This window comes from Acartia tonsa, chromosome 3 (assembly GCF_053477335.1).
Source record: "Acartia tonsa isolate MP-2025a chromosome 3, ASM5347733v1, whole genome shotgun sequence".
Taxonomy (NCBI): domain Eukaryota; kingdom Metazoa; phylum Arthropoda; class Copepoda; order Calanoida; family Acartiidae; genus Acartia; species Acartia tonsa.
The window spans coordinates 6,815,233-6,840,062 of record NC_137262.1 but is presented as its reverse complement, the minus strand read 5'-3'; the positions used below and the strand labels follow the sequence as shown (position 1 = coordinate 6,840,062).

At 32.7% G+C, this 24,830-nt stretch overlaps 1 protein-coding gene across 1 annotated transcript; it reads left to right on the top strand.

Moving 5' to 3' along the window:
* Window positions 1-7,731: 7,731 nt before the first annotated feature.
* On the top strand, window positions 7,732-24,281 carry LOC145313168 (facilitated trehalose transporter Tret1-2 homolog). The gene is made up of 19 exons (XM_080152440.1): window positions 7,732-7,893; window positions 11,793-11,868; window positions 12,494-12,604; window positions 13,052-13,187; window positions 14,281-14,342; window positions 14,903-14,951; window positions 15,095-15,142; window positions 16,171-16,235; window positions 16,619-16,703; window positions 17,572-17,657; window positions 18,388-18,423; window positions 18,711-18,809; window positions 19,183-19,329; window positions 19,771-19,826; window positions 20,911-21,033; window positions 21,355-21,492; window positions 21,777-21,857; window positions 22,396-22,485; window positions 24,066-24,281. Coding segments are annotated over exons 1-19 (1,575 nt in total). The 5' UTR covers window positions 7,732-7,891; the 3' UTR covers window positions 24,151-24,281.
* The last annotated feature ends 549 nt before the right edge of the window (window positions 24,282-24,830 follow it).

Here is a 24,830-nt window from a genome sequence, read left to right as displayed (position 1 = left end):
CGTGCTTATTCAAACCGGTTCGTAACAAGACGCGGCATTAGCGAACATCCAACTTTTTAAAGGGACCGTGGCATTTAAATATCCTTTTATGATAAGAATTAAAGGGTCAGTGTCGATAAATTTTTGAATGCTAAAAGTCATATTTTTGTGATTAACATAAGTATAAAATGGTTTATTTTTATTTATATATACTTTTCCTTTCTGACTATATATTTATTTATTCCTCGAAAATCACACAACCTTTAAAATATAATTCTCTGCATAGCCTCTAACAAATATATTCGAATTTCAGATTTGAGATTTAATCACAACTTCAAATTGGGAGGGGCGGGAAAAAAACTTGATCTTTGGCCACTACCCACCCAGGCCAATGTATTACAGCTTTGGAATAATTAGAAATCTTCCCGGAAAACTGGAATTATTATATCTGCCTGGCACTATATATAACATCACAAAATGCCTCGCCCCTCCATTTTCATGTCAATTTGGTTTAGAAGGAAAAGTAAAAGGGAGGGGTGGATTTTTCTATAGTGGTTATTTATCTTCAATAGGTGAGGGAACCAAGTTGGTATCCTCCAGTGGCGTGCGAAGCACTTTGTCTAGGGGGGGGGCATTTTGAAGATTTTGTAAAATTTTGCCCCCCCCTAAATCAAAGTGCCCCGGGGGGGCACTTTGCTTTAGGGGGGGGCATTTTGATTATATATACTAATTTTAAATAAGGGCGTTTTAAGGGGTGGGATTATATGATTATGGGCCTTCTAGTTCTTATCCCTTCTTCCCCATCCCTTCCCCCATCCCTATATAAATAGGTGAAAAGCTACTGTGAAAATACAACGAAATGCACCTTAAGAGGCAATGTCACAAAAGGGACTATGCCCGAAATTTAAAAGATACAAAAATCGCCAAAAACGTCATGAAAAGCAGTCCGACCTCCATGAATTTTTAATAGTTAATTATACTCCATAATGATGGGAATGTTAACATTAAGTTTTAGCCTTCTATCTTTAATTGCAGTTGAAAAATCACATTTCCCCCTTAGCATTACGTACTGACAGCCATAGTGAATTATAGAGAAGCTAAAAAGTTATATCAACATATCCTACCCTCTTTAAATGGCACTTTAAAACTGTTAATTTTTGATTTCCAGTGTTTCCAAGGATTTGTAAGTTATATCAACATATCCTACCCTCTTTAAATGGCACTTTAAAACTCTGTTAATTTTTGATTTCCAGTGTTTCCAAGGATTTGTAAGGGCAGTGCATGAAGCGCACCTAAAAATATTTACACCCCCTTTGAACTAAAATCAATTAAAGACAACAAGAGTGGCGTATTTTATCAAGTTAGGAATATAGAGTGTAGTTAGTTTTAAGGGTTTTAATGAAAATTGCCATAAAAAAAACATGTCTTTTTGTAGGGGTATGTACACAAAAAAAATGATAAACTTATCCTGAAAATAAAATATCATATATAGTTATTCAATTAGACAGACATACAGTGTTGAGAAAAAGGCTTAGATAAATATCAACACTGTTTCTCTTTTATATAAAATAACTTTTTGATTAAATATTTGTTTTTTATAGAAATAAAAACAAAATGTACAATGTGATAAAAAGCAGAAACCATTTGGAAGGGCGCGAAGTGCAAATTTTTTTCTTCAAATATGCAGGGAGGGAGGGGTTTTTGGGCTATTTATTACACTAGTCCCCAATATTTCATATAAAATTTTCTTATTCGTTGGCTCAACAACTTTGGGGACTTTAATGGAATTTTGATTGATTTTTAAGTCGAGTTTCCATACATTTCATCCACTAATTGTAATCTATATAAGGGGTAATTTTGTGTATCATCATTGGGGATGTACAAAATTTCTTTGGTAAAAAGTTTATATTATACAAAAAAAATACTTCCTATTACCTGGTTTGTTGTGTTCAGTGAAAAAAGATTATAACCTAATGTCTACACTAATTAAATAATTTGGTAAGGTTATATGAATAGCAACTTTCTGTTTTTGTGAGTATTTCTTGATCTTTTTTTTTGAAACTGGGATAGTTTTGCTTTTTGTAGGGTAGGGGGCAAAAAGGGGCATTTTTGTTGACCAGGGGGGGGGCAAAATGGGGCATTTTTCAACATTTAGGGGGGGCAGGGGGGGCGGTGGCTAGGGGGGGGCGTTTTGGTCGCTAGGGGGGGGCGATTGCCCCAAATGCCCTCTTCGGTTCGCACGCCACTGGTATCCTCCTCCAAAATAGTTATAAACCTTCCCCAGACCTCTAAAAAGCAGTGTTGCAGAGCCGGAGCCGTGGAGCCGCCATATTTTAATGGAGCCGGAGCTGGAGCCGTAATTTTCGTTAAAAGACGGCTCCGGCTCCGGACTATAGATAAATAAAGAGAATTTTTATAAATTATAATTTGGTAACTCTAATTTGTCATGTGCAAATACCCTTTTTAAGTTTTTCAAGTCCATTTTTATCAAAAATTCAACTTTTAAAACTTTCAAAGTCAAAAATAGACTTGGGAAAAAAAATATGTCGAGTTTTTCTTGATTTTAGGTCGGAGCCTAAGCCAAATCCGGAGCCGCACCAAAATCAAACGGCTCTGCAACGCTGCTAAAAAGCTTTACTGAGAAGGAGGACCACATCGGTTCAGCAGTTAGCGAGATCTAAAGCTACAGACAGATAAAGAATTTCATGTCACTTTAATTGAGGACTAGCAGCTACTGCCCCTAGAGGCACTCCCCCCCCCCCCCCCCACCTATTTTCTATTTTAGTTTTAAAAAGAAAATGTAAAAATACATATTTTTTTCTGAGGGATGGAAATTTTTTCTCTGGAGGGTAGAGGTATACTTCCCAAAATAACTATAAACCTTTCCAGGGCCTATGAGAAGCTACATTATAAAGGAGAACCATATTGGTTAAGCGGTTAGCAATCCGAGATCCTTCAGTACAGACACACATCTTCAGCGTGGCCACATTTTTCAGTATACTGAAAATATTCAGTATTCTTCAGTATTTGGAAATTTGGGGTTCAGTATTTTCAGTAAATACTGAATATTCAGTATTTGAAAATTTTATTCAGTATTTTTCAGTTTTTGGAAATTTTCATTATTCAGTATTTTCATTATTTCTTAAATTCCAAAAAATTTTGCATAAATAAGATGTTTTTTCAAGTAGTTGATGTCAGATTTTTTTTGGCGCTTCGCGCCTCACTTTACTTTCCTTTAAATTACCCTATAACTTTGTACATAAATTTTGCTTTTTTTATGGTAATATACATTTTTTTTTCAATTTCATCTCAAATATAAATTTTTTAGATATTTGAGATGCTTTTATACAGTATTTTTTTCAGATATTTTTTTTGTCTATTATTAGAATGAATAATCTAAGGTGAGTACTTTGCATGATTATTGAAGGTAAAGTTTTTTAGCATGCTCTTAACCATAGACGTCCAAGGGGGGGGGGGGTTAAAGTGGCGATTACCCCCCCCCCAACGGAATTTTGGGGAGCCGTAGGCACCCCCAAAATTTTTTTCATTTTACCCCCCCCCCCCCATCCAAAATTTACCCCTACCCTAAAGGGGTGCCTACGGCACCCCTATTTAGGAGGGGTTATTTACCCCCCCAAACAATTTTGGGGGGGTAAATACCCCCCCCAATATAAAAAATCTCTAACAAAAAAAAATTTTTGGCGCTTTGCGCTTTTTTTTAATACTAAATATTTAATAAAATTTAAATTACCCCCCCCAAAAATTTTATCCTGGGGGTAAATTTTTGGGGGGGTAAACAAAATTTACCCCTGCCAACAGATTTCATGGGGGGTAATTACCCCCCCCCCCCCAAACAAATTTTACCCCCGGGTAAAAATTTTGGGGGGGGGTAAAAAAAATTTGCGGCACGCTTCGCGACCCATTTTACCCTCCCCTTAAAAAAATGTTACCCCCCCCCCAAAAAAAAGGTTGGACGTCTATGCTCTTAACTCAACTAAAAAGTATTTAAGTTTTGTAATCATTTAAAATATTTATCGGTCATTTTCTGCTTAATTGGTGCAAGAAAATCTAAGCGGCAAAATTAAAAGAACTTTAAAATATCCCCCTAATAATAAATTTTGAAATGAGGAATCATATAAAAAAATACTTATTCAGTATTTGTATTTTTTTGTGCAGTATTTCAGTATTTTTTCTTATTTTAGGATTCAGTATTTTCAGTATTTCCTTTTTTTTCTTCAGTATCAGTATTTTTTTGGTTGTGGCCACACTGCATCTTGTTAATTTTATAAAAGGACTATAAGTATCCTGTTACAGCACTAAGAAATAAGACCATCATCCAAGAAAATAAGGATTTTGAAACGGAAACTTAAAAAAAACATTTGGAATAAAAGTGTTTTTTTTCTCTTTAATGGGATAAATTTAAAGTTTTTTTCCTTTTTTCTGGGATGAACAATCCTTTTGCCTATACATAAGGATATCCATATTTAAACAAGGATGCCAACATCCATAAGTAGCGAAGCACAAAAATTATGGATGGGTATCCAGCGAAAATGAACTATGTTGCAGTTTCATAAAAAAAACAGTAAGCTAAAAAATCACGAAACCTAGTAAGATATATTACTTGAAAATCTAAGAATCGAACTAGCACCTCAACCAATATAAGCAAATCTTTATGAAACTTTTGCGGGGATATGTAAATTCTTAACTCATTTGATCCCTATTAATATCAGCCGTCTGTCTTTAAAAGAAGTAAAGAAAATCATAAAAACTTTAAAATCTAGGAATCGAACTAGTACCCCAATTCCAATAAGCAAATCTTAATAAAACTTGATAAAAGTTTTCAGAATATGAAAGTATTTAATCCCTGAAAATTTCAGCCGTCTATCTTGAATAGGAGTTGAGAAAATCATGAAAACTTGAAAATGTAGGGTTCAATCTAGCACTTCAACCAATTGACGAATCTTTAAATGAAACTTGGGGAAAATATGAAGAATGTTAACAAAATTAATCCCTGAAAATTTCAGCTCTCTATCTTTTATAGAAATTAAAATCACGTTTCTGTCACAGACGGACGGACATCATTTTTTTCATCATTGGGGATGTACATTAATTTATTGGCAATTGTCTTATCCCTTTAGATACTTGATAATAGCCACTGGAATAACCCGGAAATGTTGTTACAATAATGTTATATTTAAATCTTTACTGCGCTACTTTTAATCTTGATTAAAGGTAAAAAAGGAACGCCCATTATGTCACATAATAATCAGTTTGATTCCTTTTAATCTTGATTGATGTACTGTACTGTACATACAAGTAGCGCAAGTAACGCGCCCATTGGATTGATGTACAAACAAGTAGCGCAAGTGACGCGCCTATTATGTAATTAATGCTAATGACACCCATTACCAAATCTCCGCCCATTCTCACAATTTAGGTGGCCACTGGAGACTATTTGACCGCTAAACATAACTCAATCCACCGACAAAAATGTTAAATAGTCCCTAGTCGAGTAGAATTCCTATTTAGTAAAAAAAGAAAATATATTCATTCTACCCTTCTCCCTCACAATCCTTGATCTGTTCTTTTTCGGAAGATGAAAAAAATATCCAGGAGTTAAAAAATATATTGCGCTTCGCGCCTCAATGACCCGATTGAATAAAATGTACATATTACATAGTACATAGTTTATCTGGAAATGTTCATTAAAACACAAGAAATAATAATCAATATGAATAGAAAGACAGATAGGGATCGGGGTAGTTTTTGAGTGTTTTTTTTTTACTTTGTGTTAGGTTAGGTAGAAGGTAGCCCCGCAGGGATGGGGGTCCTAGGTAGGGGTTAGTAATAAGGAATTAAAAAAACTGTGGTTTTTTTATTTAAAACAAGAGGGGGTTTCTGTACTTGTTAAGCAGTTTGAGGTAAAGCACCTGATTTGTTAATTTGATATTGGCAGATTCGACTATTTACTAATATTCCAATTTTGCGTTTGTGATGTTACACCGTTTTTATTATGGATATAGTGGTTAGGTTAGGAGCGGTTGTTAGGATTCCTTTTAATTGCCTTTAATCCTATTCCACTCAAATAAGCCTTACCAGATTAAGGTGGTTAGTTTAGGTTAGGTTGAACTGGGTTCGTTCGGCAGTACTATTAGAGCTATACATTAAAATACAGAAGTGGATGTATTTGTAAGAGCATGTACAGAAAGATCTCTAAAACGGCTAATTTGAAAAGTACACAAATTTGTATTTAGTTTTTTTTCTGGCATTTGCAGTATTTCCCTGTTAAGTAAAATAACATTAAATTATTCTACAGAAAATAAACAGCAATGATTTTGACTTGACAGAAAAGTTTTTCTTTAGGTAAAAGTCCCTTTTCAAAGTTTACAAAATTCTGGACCGAGTTACTTGTTTCTCTATCTACTCCCACTTTAGTAGAATAGCTTTTATGAAAAAAGATTTGTCCGTCTCAAATAAGCCGACAAATTTAATCTTCTCTTTTCTTCTTATCAAAATGTCCGTCTGTCTGACTACTTAGGGATCTTGAGTGATGAGACAATCCCCAATAATAGTAAACAAAATTTTCTAATTTCTGAATATTACAATAAATGGTTCTTAGGTTTGTCCACTAAATACAATTTTAAAACAAATAAACGTTCAATAAAAGTACCCAAAGTTTGGAGCATACGGGCTACGAATAATATAACATAGTTGTAAAACCTTGGATATAGAAATTCACCTTCCAATGTCCCCTCCCTTCCTCTGATAAGGTTACGTGCATAATTAAAGGTGTTTAGGAAAGATATTTAATTAGAAATGTTCATTTTTAAGAGAAAATTTATGACACATTTTTCTGAAGCTTACGATTTGATTTAGTACATTTTAGGGAAGCTTTATATATGTCCCGAAATGGACTGGATTTAGGCTATTTCATTTCTAGACGTATATGGCAATGTAAAATGAAGGTAATGTCAAGAAATCACCTGTTTTTTAATGTGTTTTTTGTTTTGGAAATTTCCTTACGTATTTTAACCTTGGAAGGGTGGGACCATGACTTTTATTGAATTTTGATTGGTTGGTTCCAAAAATTTAAAGAAGGGGTAACTTTGTTTTATCATAATTGAGGATGTGTATATCAATTTATCGTCCATTGTCTTAACCCTTAAGCTCCCTAATTATAAATAATTATTGCGCCACTCTTGCTTTAAATAATCTTAGTTGGTTGACGTGAAATTTTTTGGTTCAGAAAAAAGGGGTGGGGACAAAATAAACTAAAAATAAAAACCCTTAATTAACTCAGTTAAGACAAACTCTGTAAGGGTTAAAGACTTAATGTACTATTTGTTATAAATAAGTTCATGTGTTGTACTTATTGTCAAGATTTATGTTAAATTCTCATGTGTTTTTAATTATTTAAAAAAAAAAACAGTGATAAAAAGTTGAATTTTCCAGATATTTTTGTGGTCATAATTTGACGTACGTGTGATCTATTACTTAACTTGGTCATTTCATAAAAGTTATTGAAAAAGTGCAAGTTTTATGTTTTTTTTATAGAACTAAATCAAGTTAATTTTTTCATGACTACTTACTTTATTTAGTAAACAACAAAAAAGTTATGTGACAGCTAATTAACAGATCATCATAATTTTTATCATGTTAAACATACACACATAAACAATTATTTTTATACGAGTGTTGTATGTAGAAAGTCATTGACTTTTAAATGTTTGCAGCAGACACACTTCATTAAAAAGCTGTCCTTGTCTGCTGGAGAGAGAAGGAAAAAAGCTGCCAAGATATTGATATAATATTGCCATATGTATATAGTGATTTAAAGGAATTTTTATTCCCTTTTAATGTGAAATGGTAGTCTGAATTTCAATCTGAATACAAGTTTAAAGAAATTGTAAAAATGTAAGTATATCTTTATATATTTCATTAAAAAATAAACGAATATTACTCCCAATGCTATCTTAAGTAATCCTTAAAATTCTTAAAATTACGCAACCTTTCTTTTTTTTTGAAGTAAAGTGTAAATAAACATATTGTTTGTTAGTGTGTCTAAATGTTTGAGGTCATTTTAACAAGGATGACAACATTCATAAAAGCGAAGCACAAACAAAAATTGATAAATCATGACAATAACAATTTTCAACACTATTTAGGTCTAAATCAAATATCCCTCAAATTACATAATACGGACATACTTACTTTTTAAGACTTAAATATATGTAGAGAAGCGTTGTTTTTGTCACACTGCCTATTTGTCACAGGAATCATTATTTTAAAAATTAGAAAAATAAGATGATTATATCATAAAATATTACAGTTTAAAATATAATAAAGCCAAGGATGACAATGTCTTTAAGTACCAAAGCACTAAAAAGCCATTGAAGGACAAACGGACAAAATGAATTATAGAGAAGATGTTCAGAAAACATGCAACAATTCATATGAATCACAAAACCTTTCTGAAATAATAATAAAATATTTATGCATGACCGACAGACTGACGGTCAAAGTAAATCATACACTTGATGCTCATTGATAATGATAATCTTCACCAAAATTTTCAGCCGTTTATATTCAATAGCAGCCGAGAAAATTGCATTTCCCGACGGGCTGACGGACAGACAGAGTGAATTATGGAGTGACTTCGCTACATCAAAATTGCGCTTGTCTAGTCTAAGAAAGCTTAATTAATGGATTAAATTTTTCATTTAGTGGAAGGGTAAAAAATCTAAATTGGGGTGGGGGTCGTAAGGACTTTACGGGCTTTCATCAACAACAGGTGCGCAAAGGTTACGGCACCACCATAAGTTCTTCTTCAACCCCCCTCCCCCCCCCCCCTTGGACATAATATCATCCCTATTTGTTTTTCGAAGCTACTCGATATTTTTAACTTGATTATGAATAATACTGATATTGTCATTTTCGATCTATTCTTATACAAGTTGTTTTTCTCTATATCTATAATACAAATTACAAAGTAAAACGATGTCTGTCCGTCTATCTGCAACCTAAGATTTCACCCACCGATTAATTGTGCTTTCTTGGGAATTCCTGTGGCTGGTTTAAGCTATTTTCTGGGAGAGTGTGAAAACCCCCTCACTCCGGTTAAGATTGCTCTATTTATTACAAAAACAAGGATGAAAACATCCATAAAAGCGAAGCTCTGAAATGAAAGGACAAACGAACATTAACACTTGTAGATTGTCAGAACTGAATTAGCAGAATATTAATGCATCAGTACAAAAAATATTTTAAGAAAATTTGTTGCAAAACTGCATAAATAGATGATACTATTTAAAGACATACTTACATTTTTGTGACTTGTTTATAGAGATGCTTCGCTTATAACATTGTACCTTGTTGTAATAGGAATCAGTTTTCAAAAAATCAGAAGAATCGGATAATTTTAACATACAAAAATTTGTTGTCAAAAAAGTTAAAAATCGACATGTTTAAAATGGACGTACGGACATTCTGGTATTATTTATAGAGTTGCTATGCTTTCTTAATTGTACCTAACTACTATAGGAATCATCATGCAAAGTTTGGAATCGATAGGACAATTCTAACCTAACTCTCTGTGACGGACGTACGGACGGACCGACCCTAATTATAGAAAAGCTTCGTTTTTAAAAAGTTATTAGGATTATACCTACATTAAGGTTAGGGACAAAGCCCTAAGAAACTGTTTTATGCAATGCTTTAAAACGCAACCTACTTTTTACGCTCTTATATAATGTAAAACATTTCACAATTGTAAATAACAAGGACAGCATAATGTAATTCCAGAGGTACTACAACTAAATATTCAATTTAGAATTATTTAAAGCAATATAGAATTTTAGAAAATCTTTAATTTACAACTTATTCCCTGTTGAATAATATCTTTTATATATAAAGTAGTAAGGATTTTTGGTCTGCAGCTTAATTACTAAACTGATTGAGTCGTTCTTTTTAAAAGCGAAGCTTTTCTATAATTAGGGTCGGTCCGTTCGTCCGTACGTCCGTCCGTCCGTCCGTAACAGATAGCTTTTTTCGTTAATTTAGGCATGTTAGAATTGTCCTATCGATTTCAAATTTTGCATGGTGATTCCTTTAGCAGTTAGGTACGATTTAGAAAGCGTAGCAACTCTATAATCATTACCAAAATGTCCGTACGTCCATTTTAAACATGATGATTTATTTACTTTTTTAACATCAAATTTTTATGTGATCTAATTATCCGATTGATCTGAATTTTGGTATATTGATTCCTGGGACAACAAAGTATAATGTAATAAACGAAGCAACTCTATAATCAAGTCCTAAAAATGTAAGTATGTCCATAAACATTATCCTGTATCAAGCAGTTTTTTAACATATTTACTCACAATTTTGCTTTGACTCTTATACATTTATATTAGGATTATTCAGTTCTGAAACTATACAAGTGTTAACGTCCGTTTGTCCTACCGTTTCAGTGCTTCGTTTTTATGGATGTTGTCATCCTTGTTAGGGAAACCTTACATAGGCCCCAGGATGGTTTTAGGCGATTTTATTTTTAGATTTCTGCCTTTAGGTGGTTTTGTACTTATTTACGATTTGAATTCAAGAGCCCTCAGTTGCTAGTGGCGCAAATGCTATTAAATAGAATTATGGAGAAGCTACATTTAAAAACATTTGGCTTGGACTGTACTTTTAGTTTTCAATACATGACTTAGAATTTATTAAAAAAAAGAATATGTGTTTCTTTTACTAAAATCTAGTTATGAAACACAAATCACCCCTTCCCTAATTTAATTGTTGGAAAAATGCATTTTTAGCACCTGTGGGGGTATTCCTTATCTACTAACTTTTAGTTAACTTAACCTAACCTAACCTTAAATAAGGATCAATGATATGTTTTTTCTTTAAAACCTCTGTTGTGGTCCATATACAACATATGGAAAATTCCGAATAGGCAAAAAACAAGGAATAACACTTCCAAAAGATCAATTTAACAGGATAAAATGTATATAATGAAAAAAATTTACATCCGATTTCAATTTAACAAAAGTGGTTATATTCAAGATATTAGAACGTCATCTAAACTTATAAAAAAAAAAGTAATCTAATGTAATGGTCTTTTACTGGTTTTAGGCTATTCCTTGACAATTTACCCGCGGAAAAAAATATTTGCTTTAAATATTAAATTCTATTTTTGCTGAAATAGGAAAATGATTATACTGACTTATATAAGCTTATTCAATGAGAAGCTATACCACATATAAAAAGTTTACATTGTCCTTAAAACACAGTGATAAATTATTGAAATAAAAATAACATAAAAAAAGAATTGATATTTTATTTCATTTTTACCTTTATATTTTATCGTAAGGAATTATATCGAAAGGTTTATGCTTACATAGTTTTGTGTCTTGAAATACATAATTTAACCTCTCTGCCACCCCCCCCCCCCCACGGGCCACCCCCTCCCTCCTCCCTACATAGGACAAAGCCCAAAGTGACTCAAAAATCAGCCATATGACGTCATAAAAATAAGGAAGTTGAGCGGAGAAGTTGTAAAGAAAACACCTAAAAAAGAGATAGATAATCCCTCATTTTTATGACGTCATATGGCTGATTTTTGAGTCACTTTGGGCTGTGTCCTTTGTAGCTTTCAAACCAATCATACCAATTTTAAAATGGATTCGCGATTTTAAAAAACACTCACAAAAAATCCTCGAAATCTTTTTTGAAAATCCACTAAAGTAGACCACTGTGATTTTTTAAAGTCTATAAAAAGGCATTGACAGCATAAATTAATTCCTTTTACCTACCAGGAGTCGGAGCCAATGCATCAAGAAGAGCTTGAGCGAGGACTCTGTAAACCTCGTCACCGCCACCAACACACAGGAACGTATACCAATGATTATTGGGTAGCTGCGCTGCAAAAAATGTATTTTCTTATGTCTATAAATAAGTTATGCTTTTTTGCATTCAGATTTTATAATGCTAACTATTTTTTTCCATTATGGCTTCGTAACCGATTAATGCCTGCTGGATTAGAAACGGTTCTCAGCCATACTGAAAAATCATGTATAGCACCGTATTGTAGAAAATTTCCCACAAATATTAAAACAAAAATCATAAAAAATCATAGTTTTGTTAGCTAGGGGGCCAATTCTTAATCTTATAATTTTTTTTTTACTTTTCGCGGAAAGCTGTCTATAATACGATGCGATAATAGTTATTTCTCGCATCGTATTATAAACAACTTTCCGCGGATATAGAATGTACAATTATAAGATTAAAACCGGTTTTAATCTTATGATACATTTTTATATTCGTAGAAAGCTGGATATAATACGATGTTTTTTCGTATGGATGAGAACCGGTTCCTATCCACTGGATTCGAATGAATACGAGAAATAACTATTCCATATATATATTTGAGGTAGTATAGTAGGTGGCCAAACCTATTTTGAGAAAGTTTTGAAACCTATTTGCAGCTAATATTATCATTTTGGTATGCGTACAGGAATCAGAAGTCCTAATTGGTTCAGACAGTCCCAACTCTACAATGGTTGTTGTTGATTCACACAAACAAGTAACACAAGATCCAAAAGATAAAAGCATGAGGATAACTACTCAGGTAGAAATTTTCTCGGCTTCTATACAAGATAGAAAAATTATTCCCATGCTGAGCTACTATTCTATAACTATCTTTGTCCGTCCGTCTAAAGTGAAACATTATGATTATGTTTTGAAAATTTTTTTCTCATTTTCTCTGCTACTATTAAAGTTATATGTCTAAAGTTTGTTGTGAATATTAACATGACCCTTTAACTCATTTTAATCGTGATATATGAAGAAATAAGGTTTTTTTTCTGAAGCTTAAGATCTCAATAACTTCTGAACCGATTGGGTTCTCCAATTTAGGTAACCTTTACACAAGTTCTGTGAAATTTTTAGGCTATTTTATTTTTATAGTCTTGGAATGGTTTTAAGCTATTTTTTAGCCCCTTTGTGCATCTTCGAATACAGTGTCCCTAGATGAACTTTGTAACAATGTAAGCAATATAATTATAATTTTATCTAGGCTTTAGCTTCGTTAGCCGCTGGAACCTTGTCAATTTCCGTGGGGTCAAATGTGGCACTTTCATCCAGTATTATTCCTCTGATAATCAAGCATGATCCGGATATTGTAGCGGATTTTAAAACAGCCTCTTGGCTCGGTAAGTTTGGATATTGATTTTTTATTATGTCAGCTACGCTTCTAGAGGCCTCTAGTCAGAGATGGGAAAAAAACAGGGTTTTTTAAAAAAGATCAAACCAGTGTGTTTTTTTTTTGGTTTAAACCGGTTTTTATTGGTTTTTATTAATAAAAATCAGGTTTTTTTGGTTTTTTTATTAATTTTTTTGGTTTTTTTAATAATATCCAAATTAAAGTATTCTAATTTAGTATAGTATAAAGATTTAAACTATTAAAAGAATTTTGAATTAGGTATTTATGTTTTTGACTGTATTTTTTACATTATAAAAAGACTAGCGGCTAGGGCCCTAGAGGCCTCTAGGGGCACTTGAGGAGGAGAGAGTCGAATTTAATAATTGAATTTTTTATTTTATATTTTGTAAGAAAAAGTAAAAAAAAAATTTTTTTGGGGGGCGAACATTTTTTTTTATAGGGGGGGTTCCCCCCCCCCTCATTTTTAAATTTAGTTAAAAAGTTTTTTTAAAAAAATTTTCGGAGGGGGGGTTGGGGGTGTCCCGGCCCCAAAGAAAATAGTTATAAACCTTCCCGGGACCTATGAGAAGCTACCCTGTTAAGGAGAACCCAGTCGGTTCAGCGGTTAGCGAGATCCTTTGATACAAACATACAAACACACATACAAACATCCTTTACTTTACATACTTTATTATAAGGATATAACTGGAAAGATAGGCCTTTGTATTAAAAAAAACATTTAAACCATCCCACCTTGGTTTTTTTGGTTTTTTTAGCTTTTTTTTTGGTTTAAACCACTTGATTAAAACCACGTGGTTTTTATTTTGCCATCCCTTCCTCTAGTAGCAGTAAAGGGAAGGGTACGGGAAATTTAACTCCATACTTAGTTTTAAAAATTTAAATAAAAAAGTTTGAAAAAATGGAAAGCGGGGCTTATTTTTAGGGCCAATTGGAGATTCCCCACCACAAATAGTTATAGTTTTTTGGGTTTAATATACTCGTTTATTAATTTAATTAAATTAATACACTTAAATACAATTTAACTGAATCTAGCCATACTATATCTTAACGGTTATCTATTTCACATTTTGTATAAATTTTAGCTACAGTTTTTCTGATCATTGCCATACCAACTTCCCTTTGTGGTGGATTACTAAGTGACAGGGTGAGTATATAATAATCAAATTAATTAATATTAGGTGCCTATTCTTATCCTATTACCATTCCAACTTTATGAACTCAGAGCTTTATTTATTTTAATCGAATAGTGGAACACAGTAATAGTGTCTGACTGATTATGACGTAACAAAAAAAAATAGCCAATGAGAGGCCACTATAAATTTTACCATTGGTAAATAACGGCCTCTCATTGGCTAATTTTTTTTTTGTTACGTCATAATCAGTCAGACACTATTACTGTGTTCGAATAGTGTTATAAAAAATTAAGAATCAATTGCTGACTCTCAAATTAGTCAGCATCTTTGTAACAGGCCGTGTTTACTGTTTAAGCCTCATTCAAATCGTCATATTATAAAATTGAAATTCACATCGATGTCCAAACGTTTTCCTTAACAGACAATCCATCTTTTCGCATTTCTTTTTGCACACATGCGGGTTTAATTGTGAAGCTTATGCACGGCCGTGCCAAGACATGTTTGGTAATTGTGTTTTAAAACAGATTTTTTTCATTTGAAAATTACAAAATATTTTTAAAATGTGTTTTAGTTTGGAAGGCGGACGATTGCTATGGCAGCTTGCATTCCTTTATTAGCGGGTAAATTAGAAAATTATATGTTCTTTGAATTATGGAAAAAAATGTTTAAACTATTTTAAATGCAAATTATTGTTTATGAAGTTTATTTTAAAACTGAGTCAACATATATAACTAAAATATGAGACTAACTTTTATATTTTTAGGTCATATTTTAATGGCTACTGCTTCATCGTTTCCACTTTTGTTGGCAGGTAAATGTATATATGCACTTGTTTTAGTATCGAAGCTACTCTATAATTCACTTCCAACCAGTCAGTTTTTCCATCTGTCTGTCGTTCATAAAAAAATACTTTTTAAAAAAAGGCTTTCGTTATTTTGTATTTTTTTAGTTACATATTATCTCTATTCATTTACTTTTTACTATTTTTAAGACAACTCAACATAACTAACTTTGTCTGTTTGTCCATCTAAGTTTTTTGTGCTTCGCTACTTATTAATGTTGTCATCCTTGTTTATAAAACAAACACAGAAAAGAAACAACTTTTTAATCACAATACTTACATATATCTTGTAAACCTTAAAGTTAACCAGAATAGGTTCATGTTTTAGTTATTAAGATATTATTACAACAAGGATGACAACATCCATAAAAGCGAAGCACTGAAACGGTAGGACAGACAAACGGGCATGAACACTTATATAGTGTCAGAACTGAATAATCAGATTATAAATGTATAAGAGTCGAAGTAAAATTGTAAGTAAATTTGTTGAAAAACTGCTTTATACAGGATAATGTTTATGGACATACTTACATATTTAGGACTTGATTATAGAGTTGCTTCGCTTATAACATTATACTTTGTCGTCCCAGGAATCAATATACCAAAAATCAGATTAATCGGATGATTAGATCACATAAAAATTTGTTATTAAAAAAGTAAAAAAATCAACATGTTTAAAATGGACATACGGAAATTTTGGTAATGATTATAGAGTTGCTACGCTTTCTAAATCGTACCTAACTACTAAAGGAATCCCCATGCAAAATTTGAAATCGACAGGACAATTCTAACATGCCTAAATTAACGAAAAAAGCTATCCGTTACGGACGGATAGACGGACGGACGGACCGACCCTAATTATAGAAAAGCTTCGCTTTTAAAAATGGTTATACCACAAATAAAACCATAATTATTAAAAAAACACATTTCATCAAAAGACCCATTGTAAATTAGATTGCTATTTGTTTTGATTTTTAACCTTTCCAATTTTATTTCAGGTCGGAGTATGGTCTCATTTGGATCTTGGTTGGGGTATCCTTGTGCAAATGTTTTGGTTTCGGAGGTTTATAATATTTTTGTACTTGTTTAGTCTTGTTCTTACAACAGAACAAAGATGATCAAATCAGGGATCTTAAGGGATAAGACAATCGAAGATAAATTGATGTACAGTATATAATTATACACCTAATTATGATTAAAATTTACTCTTCTGTAGATTTAAATTTATGGTGGAAAGGTTTGGACACTGCTTCATTGTGCATTACAATCAAGATTTAGTAAAAGTTCCAACTATTGAGAGAACTTTTTTTGAAATACAGAGCAAAGAGAAAACCTATGAATTTTAAGGAAGTTAAGATTAGAGCTGCCGACTGAAAGACTGACAGATAAACATGACCTATACATTAGCTTCTCTAATATCTGTGTTGTATATTATATAAATTTTAGGTTGTACACCCGTCTATTCGCGGAACACTTGGAGTTTGGCCTTCTATGTTATTATCTCTTGGCATGTTTATTGCCTACTTATTAGGTAATCTATTCTATAAATAAATTATTTTGAAAGTAGAAATATTTTTGCAGTCTATACTTTAGAATAACCGCATTTTATCGAGTATCTGCGCAGTTTTGACTATAAATTATCTTTTTTCTCTCTTTCTCATTCAAAGATTTCATACTATATTATTATTCAATTCTTATTTCTATTCTTATTGGTATTTATTAGACCTTTATTCCTCTCATTTTATGTTTTAACCTAAATATTAAATGAATCTCCTTGCTATCTATCCCTTTTTAAAAGCGAAGCTTTTTTATAATTAGGGTCTGTAACGGATAGCTCTTATCATTAATTTAGGCATGTTAGAATTGTCCTATCGATTTAAAACTTTGCATCATGGTTCCTGTAGGAGTTAGGTACGAGTTAGAAAGCGAGGCCACTCTATAATCGTTACCAGAAAGTCTGTACGTCCATTTTAAACATGTTACTTTTTAACTTTTTTAACATCAAATTTTTATGTGATAAAATTATCCGATTGGTCTGATTTTTGGAATACTGATTCTTAGGACAACAAAGTACATTTTTATAAGCGAAGCATATCTATAATCAAGTCCTAAAAATGTAAGTATGTCGTTTAACAATATTCTGTATTTAAGCAGTTTTTCAGCAGATTTACTTACAATTTTGTTTAGTTCGACGTTTCTACATTTATATTCTGATTATTCAGCTCTGACACTATACAAGTGTTAATGTTCGATTGTCCTAACGTTTCAAAGCTTTGCTTTTATGGATGTTGTCATCCTTGTTCTTTTAGCGGTATAAGAATTAATTGCTTTTTTTCTGATGCTATTCTGATCATAGACAAGATATAATTGGTATTTTTATTCTTTTTAAATTTTTTAAGGATATTTGTTTGATTCATGGAGAATTATAAGTTGGATTTTAGTTGCAGAACCTATTCTTACCTTCATATCAATGGCTTTCATTAAGGTATAGTTATTTCTCGCATCGTATTATAAACGGCTTTCCGCGGATATAGAATGACAATTATAAGATTAAAACTAGTTTTTTTAGCCCCGAGTTGCCGAAGGAACCAGCTAAAAAAAATGGTTTTAATCTTATGATTGTACATTTTTATATTCGTAGAAAGCTGGATATCATACGATGCTAGACATAGTTTTTTCGTATGGATGAGAACCGGTTCCTATCCTCCGGATTCGAATGAATACGAGAATAGTTATTTCTCGTATCGTATTATAAACGGCTTTCCGCGGATATAGAATGTACAATTATAAGATTAAAACTAGTTTTTTTAGCCCCGAGGTGCCGGAGGCACCGGCTAAAAAAACTGGTTTTAATCTTATGATTGTACATTTCTATATTCGTAGAAAACTGGATATAATACGATGCTAGACATAGTTTTTTCGTTTGGATGAGAACCGGTTCCTGTCCACCGGATTCGAATAATTACGAGAAATTTTATTATTGAATTTTAAAATAGATATTCTATAGAAAACGTCATCGAAATTGAAAATCAAATTAAAGCATTAATTTTAAATGTAATTGTACAGGTCAGCAAAAGAAAGGCATTAGTTGTTCACTTTCTTCTCCGCAGACAATCGTCTATAAATATATGACATCTAATTGTAAAATGATTTTATTATGCATGATTTGAAAAAATCCAAATTAATACATTACATATTTTCTAAATATTTTTCAGGAATCTCCCTATTGGCTAGTTCAACATGACAAAAAGGTAATTGTTGATTTTTATACAATGTTTATTCTAAACGTGTTTTATTATTTTTACATGATTATTTGTTTTGTGTATTTAAACTTAAATGATATAACGTCAAAGTTACTTTCATAACATTATACTTTTCAAAATTGTTTTACAAATTGTATTTTGTCACGTAGCTTATAAATAAAATCATAAACTTTTTAAACAAAGTAAGTCTCTGTAAAGAAGTTTGTGCTGGTAAAAAGATGCAAAACAAGTTGTAGCAAGCTTAGTTTCCCTATCTCACAACTATAAATACTTAGGTTGATGCAGAGAAAGTATTGCGTTGGTATCGAGGTTCCGAATATGATATCAAGCCAGAACTGGATGATATGATCAAGAAAAGACAAGAAAATATTGAGGTAAACTACTTTATATTTTCGACATTGTTATTAAAAAATAGTCGCTTTAACCCTAGCCTCTAGGGGGGTGTGGGGTAGGTCAGGAAAATACCCTAAACCAACACAAGTACATTTATAAAAGTTCTCTGAAAAGTACAACCTGTGTGCACCAGAAATTTCCGAGATTTTAAGCTTTAGATAAATAAAACCTTACTACTTTACATTATAGGATAATCTATGATCCAATTTGTGAAACCTTCAAAAAAACTACACATAAAAAAATATCTAAAATATTTCTTTTTTCTTCTTAAAAGCAACTTGACATTAACAAAGCATTTTTAATGATTTAAGCTGTTATGAAATATTAATTCTAAAAAATTTTTTTATGCTTAAGGAGAATGGAGTGAATGGTGAGAGTGTGTTGTCAATAATATTTTCCATGAAATTTCTGAAACTGCAGCTGTGTACAGGTGTCATGTTTTTCTGGGCACAATATACTGGCATCTCTGCTCTGGTCATCTTCATGATCAATATTTTCCAGGTATACAAAATAAAAATACAGATTCAGCCGTTAAATTTTCTTAAAAGCTGCTCTAAAAAGTCCTTCTAACATGCATCACAGGAACTTTTAATCTGACAAATACGTTAAATTGCTGAATATTTTTGAAAAATATTTTAGAAGCAAAGCTTTTTATATTTAGGGTCGTCTGTATGTCTGTTAGTTTGTAACGGATAGCTCTTATCATTATTTTAGGCATTTAAGAATGGTATATTAAAATCAAACTAAGCAAAGCATGGTTATTCCTCTAACAGTTAGGTTCAATTTAGAAAGCGTAGCAACTCATTAAGCATAACCAGACAGTCTGCATATCAATTTAACAAGTTTTACTTTATAATATTTGCCGATGTTCGTTTGTCTCTTAATTGTCAAGCTTCGCCTTTAGGGATGTTGTCATCATTGTTTTTAGATTATTCTTTTAAGGATGCAAATCTGTCGTTTGATCCACGACTGGCTCCTGTTTTGGTCGGTGCCACCAGGTACAAACATTATCTAATATAATCCTTATAATAAAGTAACAGGATGTGTTTTTGTCTGTCTGTTTGTTTGTACCGAAGGATCTCGCTAACCGCTGAACCGATAGGGTTCTCCTTAAAAGGGTTGCTTCTCATAGGTCCCAGGAAGGTTTATAACTATTTTGGAGGAGTGTACCACCACCCTCCCAAGAGAAATCACAAAAAAAAATTTTAATCATAGACTGTAACGCAACATAGATAGGTATCATAGAAAAGTTACTTATTATTTTTTAAAAAGAAATCAAACATTTAAAGTGCCACTAGAGGCCTCTAGGTGCGTAGCCGCTAGTATTTATCTATAATACAAAGTAGCTTGATGTCTGTCCGTCTGTCTGTCCCTTAAGATCTCGGTAACCACTGAACCGATTGGATTCTACTCTTCAGGGTATATACCTATTGGTCCTGTGGTGGTTTTAAACTATTTTCTTGGGGGGTGGGACACCCCCAACCCCCCAAAAAACAAAAAAAAATCCCCCCATTTTTTTTGTAATAAATATCCTTGGTCCTTTGGAGAAGATTTCCTTTGTGGAATATTTTTTTTTAAAAATTTCACCTTACACTTTTTTTACCATCTCTTGGGGCAAAGCCCCTAGAGGCTAGGGGCGAAGCTGCTAGTATAATATAAAGAATTAAGAATTAAGACAAATGAAAAGAATTTATCAAGTAAAATACTTTTCATATTAATTATAATAACAGTATCTCATTGAATACAATTTTAAAACAAGGATGACATATCCATAAACACAAATAAAATCAGTGAGAGAAGGACAAAGTGGTTATAGAGGAAGATGTTCAGTTATCATAGAAAGAGAGAGATAAAGAAAAGGAAAGAAAGATATGAAATATATTTACGAAAAACTTAAAAATATTTAATGTCTAGCTTTTGTGGCAGATTTACACATTATCCAAAAGTTATAAGGACTGATGGAAGGACGGACAAAATTATAGCTGCGCTACTACTAAACTTTTAATGAGAAATTTCTAGTACATTCCTACTAAAAGACTGCTAAAGTTTATCAAATGCATCTGCACAATTTAACCACTTTAGGATTTTATTTGGAGTGTTTTCATCCATGGCTTTGAAGAAAGGAAACAGAAAATATATTTTATGTGGAAGTGCTTTCACCCTTTCCATGTGTACTTTGTGTCTGGCTGGACTAACACTCTACAGGTATAGTACAAAAGTACATAAAGTACATCTATTTAGAAGTACAAAGTGTACAGAAATAACATTATGGTACTTTTAAAATACACTTTCTTTGAATACTATTTGTCAAGTTGGGTAAACCCTTGCATACAGTAATAGGTTAGGTTAATAAAAAAAATAAGATGAGAATAAAAATTCTCATGAAACAGGTGTACCTGCAGACAAAGGTCGTCTCATCAAAAGGTTGGTTGTCTTTAAGACTTTTGGCTACATAATATTTTTCAGTATGATTTTTGAAAGTTTTTAACCATATACAATTGTATGTCTTCACTTTTATCTTTTCAGAGAGACATTCAGTGAGAGTCCTAGCTGGCTTGGATACCTCCCATTTCCCTTTGTTCTGATCATGTTCATGGCCCACTCATTCGGTGTCAATCCGGTTCTTCATCTTATTACTGCGGAAGTTTATCCTACAGCTATCAGGTCAATTACCTTAGAATTAAGAATGCCAAGGACGTCCAAGCTTTTAAATTAGAGGAGGAGGGAGTATAAAATGAGGGGTTTCAAAGGTTTGGATGGGTAATCCTATGTATTTCATGCACAACATTTTTTTTGCGGGGGGGGTAAACATCCATTTAATTAAAGATGTCCTTTCAATACCTTTAACAATTTCTTGTAGATGCTATTCTGTTAAGAACTCAAAAAATATGTTAATGTCGCTATGAATAAAAATATAATCACGCAACCTATTTTAATATGTTATTTAGATCCTTGGGTAACGGGACAGTAATGTGTTTTGCAACAGGAGGAAATGCCCTTCAATCTTTCATATATCCTCATCTGTTAGGGTAAGTTATTCAAATTATAAAGGTTGTTAATCGTAGTTAAACAAAAATGTTTCCCTCTATTTAAAAAGCTTAGTTTACTTGCCAAGAGAAGAACTACAATAAGAGTAGATTTTCTAATTTGGACAGACAAATAACCATGATACGAGATGATATGTAATGATTATTTGGGTCAAGTGCAGCTCACCGTAAAATGTTCCTGTTAACGATTATCTCCAAATATATATATATATATGAACTTTATAGGCTGCTAACGGCCAAACGGTTGAACGTATAGATTATGCTTGCTCAGAATTTTAACCAACAAAAGATTTTTGTTGACAGTCGTTACCAGGAACATTTTACCGTGAACTGTATTAGAAAAAGACGTCCAAGGGGGGGGGGGTTAAAGTGGGGATTACCCCCCCCCCAAAAAAAAAAAATAGCTTGGACGCCCCTGGTACTAGATCCGATTATTCTTCAACAAATAAAATTCATTTTATAATAAGCTCTTCTGTTTTTATCTATTTCAACTATTTAAAAAAAAAACATTATTATTTAGATGGGTAGGAGTAAGAGGATGCTTCTTTTGGTTCTCAATCAATGCTTTCCTGTTCTGTATCTATGGATTCTTTATCATACCAGACAACAGGAAATTAATTATATTATTATTTACAGTAACTAGTGGAAGTTTCCTTATATCTAGGGGCTCTGTATTCTAAGGGGTAGGAAAAGTAAATAAATATACTAAAACCATCCTAAGACTTAAATCTAAAAATTAAATTGCCAGCCTTAAACCACCCTGGGACATAGAATGAAGTACTCAATGGGTTAAGTTTTTATCAAAATATAAAGCTACAGACAATAAAATCCTTACTACTTTATGTAATAGTATGACAAAATCTATTTAATATTTTGAAATGTTGAACAGACATACATAAAAAAAGTATTCATAGAGTAGATGCTCAATTGTCATAGGGGAATATATACAGAAAAATTTATGCTCATATCTTGAATTGCAACTAAGAAAAAAAAAGTTTCTGACGGACATTTTAGAACTTTAATTACAAAGTAGCTCCACTGTATTTTTTTTGAAAAATCACGAAACCTGTAAATGCAATAAATATCTTTTTGGTTAAGACTAGCGGCTACTAGGGCGATTTCTCTTGAGAGGGTTGTGGTATCCTCCTCCAAAATAGTTGTAAACCTTCCCGGAACCTTTGAGAATCTACAGGGTGCGGCACATAAATCGAGACAATTTTTAAACGGCCATGGCGCCAAAACTACTTGACCAATCAGGACGTTTGACCCCACTATAGAAAGCTTACGTAATGACCTTTTAGCACAAAAAAATCTTTGGACGAAGATAGACGTGTACACCGAGCTGGCCGCGCATATGTTCAACAAGGCAGATTCCAAATGCGCCGGTGGTTTAATGCGCAAAATCACAAAACGTAGGGTCCGACAGGGAAGGAGTTGGAATCTTGACCCCAAATTTTGTGGGTGTCTTAGGCTCAATGAGACACACATTTTGGCGTGTTTAAATCCATTTAAGCTCAATCCTAGCCGAAATGAGGTCGATTTTTCAAGATTTTGAGCCTTAAGAAACCACAAACAGTAGGGCCCGACAGGGAAGGAGTTGGAAATTTGACCCAAAATTTTGTGTGTGTCTTAAGCTCATCAAGACACGCATTTTGAGTACTTAAAGTCCACTACAGCTAAATCCTAGCCCAAATGAGAGCAAAAACATGGATTTTGTTAATTTGGCGGTTACTCATGTTCCTAAGGAAATGTGGCCTTCCAGCAGCCCGATCTTAATTCAATGGACTTTTGGGACTAGGGCTACTTTGAAGCATGCACCAATAGACGTGACCATACCACAAAGACCTCCCTCATTGCCACTATAAAGAAGAACTACGCCAGCTTGGACAGGTACATTTTGACCTGGACCTGCCGGCGGTTGAGGAGGCCGGTAGAGGCGATGATTGAGGCTGGCGGCGATTTTGTTGAATAATCTACTAGTCATATACCTATTGTGCTTCCCAGTTTTTAAAATTCAATAAAATCTTTAAAATTGACGATTTTATGTTCATTTCTTTAAAAATTAAAAAATGTCTCGATTTATGTGCCGCACCCTGTACATTGAAAATGAGAACCATATTGATTCAGCGGTTAGCTAGATCCTGTTACTCTTATATAGGGATAAATATGATAATACAATAATTTAAACAGAGGCTTGAGTTTAGCAAATATAGAGAGAGGAATGGAAAACAAAAAGAAACCAGACTCCAAGCTCGAAGCCAAATGGAAGTCATGAAACCAGGCTCCAAGCTTGATGCCACATGGAAGTCATGAAACAAATGGAGAAACATGAAAAAACATATCAATACTGTTATTTTATATAACGTTTTTCTTGTCTTTTATATATATGTACATAATTTTGTTAACATCATCATGTTTTTGACAGTTTTCATGACAAAATTTAGAATTTAAAAAGATTTTAAAATTTGTTTTGATCTTATGTATTCATTATGAATAAATAATAAGGTAATATACATAAAAGCCATATTTTGAAGTCAGCAAATAGACTGGTTTGTCTCTTGACCTTACCATTGAAATACAGAAAATGAATCTTTGATGGCACAACCTTTTCTAGAAGTCCTAACAAAGTAGTTATATATGTCTGTTTTCTTCACTTACCTGGCTTACAATTATGTTGGATTAATGGATTTATCATTACTTGGATCTTACACCAGATTATTATTTTCTCTAATAAAATATAACTTAACTTGTAGCGGGCCAAAATAACAATCCCCTCCTCCCACCCCCTTTACCCTATCCCTCCCATCTTACTGGAGAAACGAACTGTCCATTAAATGACAGGGGAAATAGCAACCTAGATTGTCGATAATTTTCCCACTGTCATAATATCCACGTATATTTTAAATCTATTGCAGGTTTAGAGTATAACTACTTAATTCTGAGTTAGGACTCAAA